This window comes from Lycium ferocissimum, chromosome 2, assembly GCF_029784015.1.
Source record: "Lycium ferocissimum isolate CSIRO_LF1 chromosome 2, AGI_CSIRO_Lferr_CH_V1, whole genome shotgun sequence".
Lineage (NCBI taxonomy): Eukaryota > Viridiplantae > Streptophyta > Magnoliopsida > Solanales > Solanaceae > Lycium > Lycium ferocissimum.
In genome coordinates, this window is record NC_081343.1 from 63240509 (window position 1) to 63251634 (window position 11126).

At 37.3% G+C, this 11126-nt stretch overlaps 2 protein-coding genes across 2 annotated transcripts; both read right to left on the reverse strand.

Moving 5' to 3' along the window:
* Positions 1-491: 491 nt before the first annotated feature.
* LOC132048302 (polcalcin Nic t 1) lies at positions 492-921 on the reverse strand. The gene has a single exon (XM_059439208.1). It carries the CDS (start codon positions 789-791, stop codon positions 537-539), a length of 255 nt encoding a protein of 84 aa, XP_059295191.1. The 5' UTR covers positions 792-921; the 3' UTR covers positions 492-536.
* A 4385-nt stretch (positions 922-5306) lies between these two features.
* Positions 5307-10619, reverse strand: LOC132046706 (probable fructokinase-6, chloroplastic). Its single transcript, XM_059437428.1, is given in 8 exon segments — positions 5307-5715; positions 6305-6421; positions 6991-7064; positions 7067-7127; positions 7267-7464; positions 7986-8198; positions 9266-9477; positions 10062-10619. Coding segments are annotated over 8 exon segments (1164 nt in total). The 5' UTR covers positions 10216-10619; the 3' UTR covers positions 5307-5580.
* Between the last annotated feature and the right edge of the window lie 507 nt (positions 10620-11126).

Consider the following 11126-nt stretch of genomic DNA (forward strand, 5'->3'; position numbering starts at 1 on the left):
TTTTTGTGGTATTAGGTGAAAGATAAAAATTAAAGACCACCAATTTGAGTGACAAAAATTAAATTAAAGACTAGTGCCTTTGAAGGGTGATGGTGCAAATGACCCAATATAATACAAGGCAGACAAACTAGTAGTTCAATGTTGTTAACCCACGTTGCCTAAATTTATAAAATTTATTTAAACCAAACAACTTAGAACCAACCAAATAATTTATAACCAAAAGAAAAGATATACATACAATCCACCTCAACAATGATGTAAGAATAAGAGGTACAGTTTAACGGTTTTTTGCAACCAAGAAAAAGAAGGAAAAACCAAGACAGATTCGAAAGTGATGCATATCAAAATGGAGAAAGAATACTGAAACATGATAAGCAAATGTGAACTTCTAGAATAGATAGAGAAGTGGTATGATCTGATTGAAGAATACATTTTTAATTGTATATATGTGTCCCTGATTTTGGTGGGGAAAATTAAGTTCTGTTTTGCATAACCCACCCAAAATAAGCTTTGTGTAAAAGCGTGCATCAAGAAAGCTAGAATATTTTAGCAACATCCTTGATCAAACCTCTATTGGCACGAGCAAATTCTTCGAATTCTTCAAAAGAAATAAAGCCATCCCCATCAGTGTCAAGTTCAGCCATCATGTACTGGACTTCTTCAGAGGTTACAGAGCCTAACATCTTCAAGGTCTCTCCAAGTTCTGCTGAAGAAATTTTCCCATCACCATTTAAATCAAAACGCTTGAAGACTCGTTCGCGGTCGGCTACGTCTTGTGGATCTTCAGCCATTCTTTAGCTTGTTCTTTGCCCTCTTATTATGATGGTTGTAATGCAGGCAAAGTTGGTTTTGTTTGTGAGTTTGTCAACTTAATTAGATCCGCAAAATGAGTTAGAATTTATGTTATAAAGAGGTATGCTATTAGCTTGTATGGCCACCCTTAGCCTTAGGACTCGGGCTTTGTGAAAGGAACTCTTGAGGGTTGATGGTATTAACAAATTTTGCAACAACCAATCTGTTACTCTTTGTGGAAGGAAATAAATGCGACTTCCAAAACAGACGATGACAACATTTTGACACCTCAAAATTGCGTGCAGTTGGGAAAAGGTAAAATACTTGAAAATTTTACCAAATATGAAACTTATCCTTATTAACAATTTTATGGGATCCGTAATTTATTCATAGGTCACAACTTATATGTGGTATTGTCCCGCAGTAAATAACAACCAACAGCTTCAACAGTATTATATTTTCGGTGTGTTCGATATATCATTTAAATGAGAGGAGTACGGAACTAGTCACTTAGCCCTTCTCTGTAAGGAAGGGGAGGAGAATTTCGAAAGTGAAAAAAAATAAAAAAAATAGCGTTGAGGTCACAAGATTCACCAGGGCCTTTACAATTGGCACGACATAAAGTTCATTAACCCTTTACAATTTAAATGGAAGAAAATAACCCCGCTAAAATCTCGTGAGTTATTTTCAGATTTCTTATTTCTATATAAGTAAACATGTCTTAGAAAAAAGACATAATAAAACACAAATTTGTAAAGGCTATATATAAAACCAGCTGACCAAGTCCGCGTTTTTACCTTCCGTTTACTGTTGTTTAGAAATGAGTGAACCCGACTAGCTTATCGTAAAAGAAAAAGAAAGAGTAAGACTACATGCTCCAATTTATTAAACCAAATCAATTCATATGCATATTCGAACTGTCAATGCTAATCAAGCGCTGTTGACAGATATAAACACTTCAAAGTGAATGAATGTAACTGAATCACAAGAGGATGTGGTAGCCACTTTCCTGCCACCTGATGAAGGGGGGGGATTCTCTATTCGGCCCTAATGTCTTGGTTAGTATGGAACATTAGGGGGACCAATAAAAGGTACAAACAGAGAGAGTTATGTACCTATATTAGAGACAATCACTTCAAACTAGTAGGATTAGTGGAAACTAGAGTCAAGCAAGATAAAGCAGCTGCTATTGCTAATAAAATTGCCCCGGGATGGAACATGGTGCATAATTATAGCCATGCTATCAACGGAAGGATTTGGGTGATGTGGGATGATAACATTTATAATGTGACAGTATTATCTCTCGATGCACAATATATCCATTGTCATATTGCTAGCAGATCACTCAATATAGACTGTGTCATGAGTGTGATATATGGATACAACACCGTGGAACAAAGAAAAACTCTCTGGCAATCGTTAGAGACACTGGCACCACAATGCAACAGGCCATGGTTAATTTGGGGTGATTTCAATGCTTTGCTCACTGTGCAAGATAGATGTAATGGAGCCCCTGTGACTAGCATGGAGATCAAGGATTTTTCCGAGTGTGTTCATAACTTGTTACTGACTGAAGTGGCATGGAAAGGGGAATATTTCACCTGGTCAAACAAACAACAAGACGCAAGTAGAGTATATAGTAGATTAGATAGAGCTATGGCAAATGATGAATGGATGCTACAATTTGGGCATCTAGTGGTAGAATACAGACTGCCGTTTATTTCAGATCATTCACCAATGGGGCTGACCATCACTGTACCAGATAATAGAGTTAAGACTCCGTTTAAATTCTTCAATGTATGGGCTCAACATGATACATTTATTCCACTAGTGAGGGCTAACTGGCACAAAAGAAGGAATGGTAACCTACTGCAAAATATTTGGCTGAATCTTAAAAATCTAAGGACTCACCTGAAGAAACTGAACAAGGAAGAGTTTAAAGGGGTGGCTGAGAAGATCAAAGTAACAAGAGAAAAACTCCAGGTGGTCCAAAAGGAGCTAAACGACCAATATACTCCAACATTGGCTGCATCTGAGAAAGAATTGTTATTGAATCTCGAGAAGTGGAACTTGATTGAGGAAAGTATCTATCAACAAAAATCTAGAGCTATGTGGATAAAACTGGGGGATTCAAATACAAAATATTTCTCCGCTGTCATGAAAGACAGGCAACATAAGAAGCAAATTGTGGAACTTACTACTCTGACAGGAGCAACACTGGTGGAACCTGAAGATATTAAAACTGAAATAGTAAGTTTTTACAAGTCATTAATGGGTACTGCAGTCCAAAACTTGTCCGCAGTGAGCAAAGTAGTAATGAAAGCTGGGCCACGGCTAAACCATGAGCAACAACTGTACTTATGCAATGATGTAACTGAGCAAGAAATTTACCAAGGTTTATGCTCCATTGGGGATGATAAAGCCCCGGGGGTGGATGGATTTAATGCAATGTTCTTCAAATCAGCCTGGACGTTGATCAAACAAGATGTGTGTGATGCGGTTAAAGAATTCTTTGTTACTGGCAAACTTCATAAAGCTGTTAACTGCACAGCAGTGACGTTATTGCCTAAAGTTCCTAACCCCTCCTCCATCAAAGAGTACAGACCCATAGCCTGCTGCACGGTGTTATACAAGTTAATTTCTAAAGTGTTAGCATCCAGAATTCAAATGGTTATTTCATCCATTATCTCAGATACTCAAGCTGGATTCATCCCAGGTAGAAAAGTGGCCGATAATGTAATTCTGGCACATGAACTTGTTAAAGCCTACAACAGGAAACATGTATCACCGAGATGTATGATCAAGGTGGACATTCAAAAAGCTTATGATACTGTTGATTGGAAATACATGGAGCAAGTCCTTGAGGGGTTGGGATTTCCCGGCAAATTCATCAGATGGATTATGGTATGTGTCACAACTGTCAATTATTCAATATTGGTTAATGGAGAGTTTACAGAGCCATTTGATGCTGCAAGGGGTCTCAGACAAGGGGACCCCATGTCCCCCTTTTTATTTGCAATAGCCATGGAATATTTGAGCCGAAACTTACAAATGCTCAAACTGGACAAGCAATTCAAATTCCATCCTAAATGCTCTAAATTGAATATCACTCACTTGAGCTTTGCAGATGATTTGCTCATGTTTGCGAGAGGGGATGTGAGTTCTGTCCAGCTACTGCATCAGAAATTCCAATTATTCACAGCTGCGTCAGGTTTGCAAGCAAATATGGGTAAAAGTTCAGTCTACTGTGGGGGAGTAACCAGGGAAAGACGGGATCAGATCCAACATGCGCTGGGTTTTAGCCTTGGGGAGCTCCCATTTAGATATCTTGGTATTCCTCTCGCAACCAAGAAGCTCACTATAATGCAATGGCAGCCCTTACTGGATAAAATAGTGTCAAAAATCTCGTCATGGACTGCGAAAACACTATCTTACGCCGGAAGAGTACAGCTGGTCCAATCAGTAATTTTTGGCGTGCAGGCATACTGGTCACAATTGTTTGTGATCCCAAAGAAAGTTATAAAAGCCATCGAGGCCTATTGTAGGAGTTTTATTTGGTCAGGAACCAATACAATCACTAAAAGGGCTCTCATCTCTTGGGATAAAATGTGCACACCAAAGGCAGCCGGGGGATTAAACCTCACAAATCTCAGAGTATGGAATAAGGCAGCAATTATTAATACTTGCTGGAATTTAGCTCACAAGCAAGATATACTCTGGATTAGATGGGTACACTCCTATTATATCAAGGGACAGGTGTGGGATGACATGATTGTTCCAAAACAAGCGAGTTGGATGCTAAGAAAGATAATAGGGGTTAAAGAACAATTGTGCATGCTACAAATTACACCACTGAGTAAAAAGAGTAGGGTTAGACAAGTCTACCTACAGCTGTTGGGGGATATGCAAAAAATGGAATGGAAAGGTTTGATGTGCCATAACCAGGCGCGACCCCGAGCCACCTTCACTATGTGGTTGCAACTACATGGTCGTTTACTGACGGTGGACAGATTGCATAATTGGGGAATACGAATAGACCCCAAGTGTGTCATGTGCAAACAAGTAGATGAAACCCGTGACCACCTATTTGGAGAAAAAAATGCCAAAAAAAGTTGATAGATTACTACATTGGTTGAATATTCACCAGATTGCCTTTACAATTGGTTAGATCACTACCACTGGACCCTTTACAACATAAAAAGGGAAAATAACCAGGCAAAAGTATTGAAAATGGTGTATGCTGAGTTTATTTCCACATTTGGCTATATAAGTAAACATGTTTGAGAAAGTGGAAAGACAGGATATAAAACACAAATTTGCATGCTGCTGCAACATACGAGCTTTATCTGCCAATAGGATATATTTAGACAAATGCATGTTCTGATTCTAGAGTTAGCCTAGAAGGCTCTGCCTTAGCAATTTTGTTTGAGATTATGGCTGGATGTGTTATCTAGCTAGTTTTGTAAATATTCACTTGGTGATTAATGGAAAAGCTTAGTTACCAAAAAAAAAAAAATGTAACTGAATCAGCAACCCATGCATTAGCCTCAAGAATTGAATATTGGTCTTAAATAAATACACGGGGTTAATAATGTGGTTATGAACTTCCACATATTTATCAGAAATTATTACCGATTATTTGGAGCTGTTTTCAGGTTTGTGCCAACGCTCTTCTTCTAGATCTACTCATACATGATATTCTTTTACCCTACAAGAATTTATGCAAGAGACACATGGAAAACTTTGCAAGCGCATTTAAATGACAACTGATTAATAAGTCGGATGATATTATGCAACTGACTTGAGCAAGGCATTCAACACTACTTCCTTTGTTGGCAAAGCTGGAATTGCTCCTCTCTCCATCACAGTCAATGCACCGCAAGCATTAGCAAATCTAAGGGCATCTCGAAGTTTTCCCTCATCCTAAAGAATTAAGATTCATAAATTAGCATTAAAGAGGTATGTGCTTTAAGTTGAAGCATAAAAGGAAGCGCAACCCCAAATGGAAACACAGGTTGAAGTTTGAGAATTCAAATCAATCAGTTCAGCCCTTTCAGTTTTTGTTTCAGAAGTAGCTACAGCAAGAAATTTCACCCAGTGTAATTGATAAGTCGATGTATCAACACAGCCCACTTTGAGTAGTGGTCTAGCTTCATTAACTGCAAGTTCTTACTTGCAGAAGACAGTTATTCAAATTGTGATTTTTCAGCTGCCTTATATCACTGGATTGCATGTGCGAGTTTAAGTTTTTAGGGTCCTAACTAGAGGTTTCAATGACATGGTAACATGTCCATACTACAAGTAAATCATATAGGTCCTTTAATGTACTTGTACTGAAGATACACACCTAGTGCACAAACAAGAAATAGTATATTTTTTTTTGCTCATTACATAGCATGACATTAGAAACCATATACACAATGAAAAATGTAAAGTAGTAGCCAACATAATGCCAAGATAATAAAACACTACGACTACAGAACATAATTAGATTCACTACAAAAAACAATACCTGAAGCAGCGAGACATCAGATGCTAGCTGTGACAATATTCCAGCTACAAAAGCATCTCCAGCCCCGGTGGTGTCCACAGCATCCACCTTTAAACCCTTAACTCGTCCACTGAAATCCTGTTTTTCATGATTCAAGCAACTTCAGAGAACTATTTTCTTTTTCCTTTCATATATAGTGGTAGGTGGCAAATCTGGGTATGCACATATCAATTTGGTGACTGGCCTAGAAGTTCGACCTAAAGATGCACAAAATTAATATTTCTAACTTGTAAGTTGTAACAATGCAATTTATGCGCTACTTGACCAGGAACGAGCTGCCATATTTGAACCAGCTTGAAGGAGACCAATAAGACTCAGACAACCTCTAATGAGCTTTTCAAGAAACTGGAAGAAATGGTAGTCATACTGTTTCCTGATCATGATTCACGAAAGGAAACAGCATACTTAATAGTTTAAGAAGTTATGAAACAACAAGATGGATTTTACATCTTAAGATATAAGGAACAAATACAGACATATTCTTAACTTCGCGATAAAGGGTTACATTATCATTAGCTTACACACATTAATTTGTGTAGAGTGAGATGCAGTTGCAATCATGCAATTTGCCCTAAAAGAACAAACAGGCAGGCAGCATAGTTAAAAAATTTAAATAACAAGAAATTTTCCACATCTTAGAAGCTCACCTTAGTGTAATATCGGCAACCTTCCGAGCCTTCTGTGACGAGGAGTAACTTGAGGTTTGGATGGTATAACTTCGAACAACATTATCATCATAAGGATCTTCTCCTTGTGTCAAAAATGAAATCTCTTCTTCACTTATCTGGTGATAACAAGTAGCTGAAACATCAGAGGTAACATTTCATATGAAAGTTCAGACTTTTCAGTCCGACTCTCTTGCAAGATTAATTATATCGCCATTAACAAGTAAGATTTCACATAGCACACTTGGAAAATAGTACCTTAATTATATCAGCAGTTTCCCATATGCTAAGGATTCCTTCTCTAGCACTTTCTGCAGATGGCCACAATGGAAGCCTCAAATTGGGATCATATGACAAGATCACACCAGCATCTTTCGCAGCTCTTGCAGCTGCAATATGGGCTGATTTGCATGGCTCCGTAATCAGGCTTATGGAACCATAATGAAAAACTTTTGCCTGTCATAAGGTATAGGAATCATCAGGTGTCACTATCAAGTTGACAATCCAAATAAAACATAGTAGTAGGAGTCCACACTAGAAATAGAAGAAGAAATCTGATGTATCCATGATTAAACTGGTGCAATAAGGAAAGCAACACTGTAACAGTTTGGCGGACTTGTAGAGTGACATGCTTTCCAGAAAGCATACGAAATACTTAGACACTTTTCAAATAAGATGGTCTCCAAAAATCTGAAGATCTGGATTGCAAGGTACTCTAAGAACCAAATTATGAACTGAATAAAGGTTTTTACTATATAAAGTGGACACATCAAAATAAGATAAGTTACTCTTAAAGGAAGTAACAAAGAGGACAAATACAGAAGTTCTTATGATTGGAAGTACGCCATTTAAGAACCAAAACCAATTTCAGTTTTCATATTATGATCCTAATTTTTGTTCATCTTGTCCTTCTTTATTCATTTGCTATAACGAAACTTTGAAATACTTCTATCTCAAGGATAAAGAACCTCATGTACCTTCCTGATTAACTCTAAATCAAGTTCATCCTCTTGAAGCAACATATCAGCACTCGGGTTACGGTAGAACATAAATTCACGTTCTCCATCCTTTCTCAGTGTTACAAATGCTAAAGCAGTACGAGCACCTGGATCAAAGCGCATACCATCACTGTTGACGTTGTTCTCCTTCAAAATCTCAGCAAGCATGTAACCAAATTCGTCTTCACCAACCTGCTCATGATTACAAGTTTTTCTTTAGAAGGAAAGTATATATCAGATAGTACGGTGAGGCGTAAAAAAATTGAAATAAAAGCATTAAATGCTTGTGATTACAAGTAATAAGCATATATCACAAAAAGCTTAATAAATGTGTAAGGCCTATCTTCACTTTCACAGTCTATTTCTAATTAATTTTCACAACTCAGCAAAGGAAATGATTGAATATGATTCTTCAACAACAATCAAATTATCAAATATCTCCAGGGCAGAAAGGAAGATAAGCCTAATGCATATTAAGTTGAGTTCCCTAATTTGAATGCATTAGTTTGGAATAGTGACTCTTGGATGAGGGCAAAGCTGTTCTTCATTAATGCTATAGGCTAAGGTATATCATATCAGCATTGAAATTAGTATACTAAAGAAGAAGGTATTTGACAAGTGCACCACGCTAGATCCCAGATCAGCATGGTACCAGGGGTAATCTGGAGCAATTCACATTTCCTCGGCAAGTGTAGCAGATCTCTATGTTAGATGTAATGAAATTTCAACCATGCATTAAGATCGTTCCAATGTTGTGAATAACCTTGGAGCTTCTAAAAGTCACTTGGTGACTTGAAATAGTTCTGGGAAACAGACACAGACATATGTTCCAATAGAAGCAAGTAAACAATACTCCCACCGTTCCATTTTAATTGTTGCTTTAGCTCAAAAAAAATGTCCCAAAATAATTGCCACTTTAGGAGTTCAAGGCTAAAGTTGGCAATTGTTTCCAACTATACGCTTAACATAAAGAAATACTAGTTCTTTTTAATACTGCTCAATTCTCAAAAAGCATCTAATAAATAGTGGTAACTTAGTAAACTATACCTTGTATTTATTGTTTTTCTTAATCAGCGTGAAAAGGGCTAAAGCAACAATTAAAATGGGACGGAGGGAGTAATAAACAGTTGCTTCCTCCTACAGTCTGTTTGGTGCTAATTGTCAACGTAAATAACCCAACTTAAAAGCAACACATACTTGACTGAAAAGATAATTGCCTGTACATTTATTGAACTTCGTAAGGCTATCTAATGTTATACCTTCCCAACGAAAGCTGATGAACCACCAAGACGGGAAATACCAACAGCAACATTAGCTGGTGCACCACCAGGAGCCTTTTTAAATGCAGGTGCTTCAGCCAATGAAAGCCCACTTGTGGTAGGAACAAAATCAATGAGCATTTCTCCAAAGCACACAACAAGGGAAGTTTCATCCTTTTCCAATGGCCCATTGTCACTTGGCAATGCTCTTCCTTAAGTAATTATAATTGAAAAAGAAATTATAAATACAAAAAGGTATAAAGCAAACTCTAAACACGAAAAAAAAAAAATGATCACACTGTTGGTCTTGTAATGACATAGTCCACAATAAAAGAATCCAAGACAGCTCAAATATTACTTATCAGCATTATATATTTACAAATTCATGAACAGAAGGAACATGCCTTCTTATAGTTCAATCTGAAATGTGTTTCAGTGTTAGCAGGTTTATCAACACAACCCCAAAAAGGGAAAAACAAAATTTAAAGACATTGATTGCACGTCTTAATCTATATTCTAAATACGCCCCTTTCAAGGTAGGGGCAAGGTCTATGTACACTCTACCCTCCCCAGACCCCGCCTGTGGGATTAAACTGGGTTTGTTGTTGTTGTCTTTTGAAAAAAATTCACTAAACTTTCTGCATACATATATAAATAATCTAGTCTGAAATTGTGCTAAATTTTCTACATTTAAAAGATAAAGACCTTGAAGTTTGCATCGATGAAAGATGGGCAGAGACAGGGAAGGAAAAGCTGTTGCATTATGCTAAATTTTCTAAATTTAAAAGATAAAGACCTTGAAGTTTGCATCGATGAAAGATGGGCAGAGACAGGGAAGGAAAAGCTGTTGCTTTCACAGTGCATCTTCTAGAAGCAGGGAAAACTGAGAACAAAGAGCTTCTAGAAGTGGAAACTCCACTGAAGCAGAAAGCAGTAGCATGAAGAGCCATTTATTGAGGTTTTATAGGAAAAACAGAGGTGATCTGAGGAACTGGTAGAGATAATGAATTTCAAAATTGAGACCTAATACAGTTACATAAGGCGTTAGATTTCAGCAACTAAAAGGGAAAGTACGAGGTGACTCGTTGGAGTAATCGTTGGGAACTTGGAATTTTCAGACAAGAAACCCTATTTTTCGGAAGAATTGAAGTAGTTCTTCTGTTGGGAAAATAGGGGCAGCAGCGGAGAAAGCAAGGAGTGGAAATTGGTTGGCTAAAATACAAGGTGGTTGCTGCTTGTCATCTGGCCGAGTGTGTCTTGTCGGATGGCCCAAATACTAGCTGATGACAACATATAGTTTATCCTTTGTCAGGCAAAAATCCTGAGTTACCTACTCACTTATTAGTGATATGGATTTATTACATGCCAATTATATTTCAATTAATGAAGATTTGATTGAACCTTGAAACTCCCGGTTTGAAGTTTATTTGAATACAACACATCAATTAGTGCAACTAACGGTGTGAGGTTTGCTCCGAAAAATTGTGTGGCTCGGCTTAAAGCGAATAATATTATATCATGTTATTTTTTATTTGATTTACCTAACAACGCGTATCATAATCAATGGTTTGATAAGATAAGTATGAAGATAATGTGGTACTTGACTTAATATCCTTAACATGCCAAAGGTAGCTTGGAGATGCATACGCAAAAGAAAATGCTAGCTCATGGCTCCAGTGGCCATAAATGTTCGGTTGTATAAGTGACACAGTAAATCTTGAAAAATTGGTCGTGGATCGTGGTGATGAGAGACGGAGTTAGATCATTAGCTATGGATTCGGACAACCCAATAGCGTTTGCTTAAATATTGTATTAGCATTAGGAAATTTATTAAATATGTATAAAATATTTAGTTATGAAT

Bases quoted from the DNA above. Each gene is read 5' to 3' on its own strand.
- LOC132048302 (XM_059439208.1), bottom strand. From the start codon at position 791: ATGGCTGAAGATCCACAAGACGTAGCCGACCGCGAACGAGTCTTCAAG.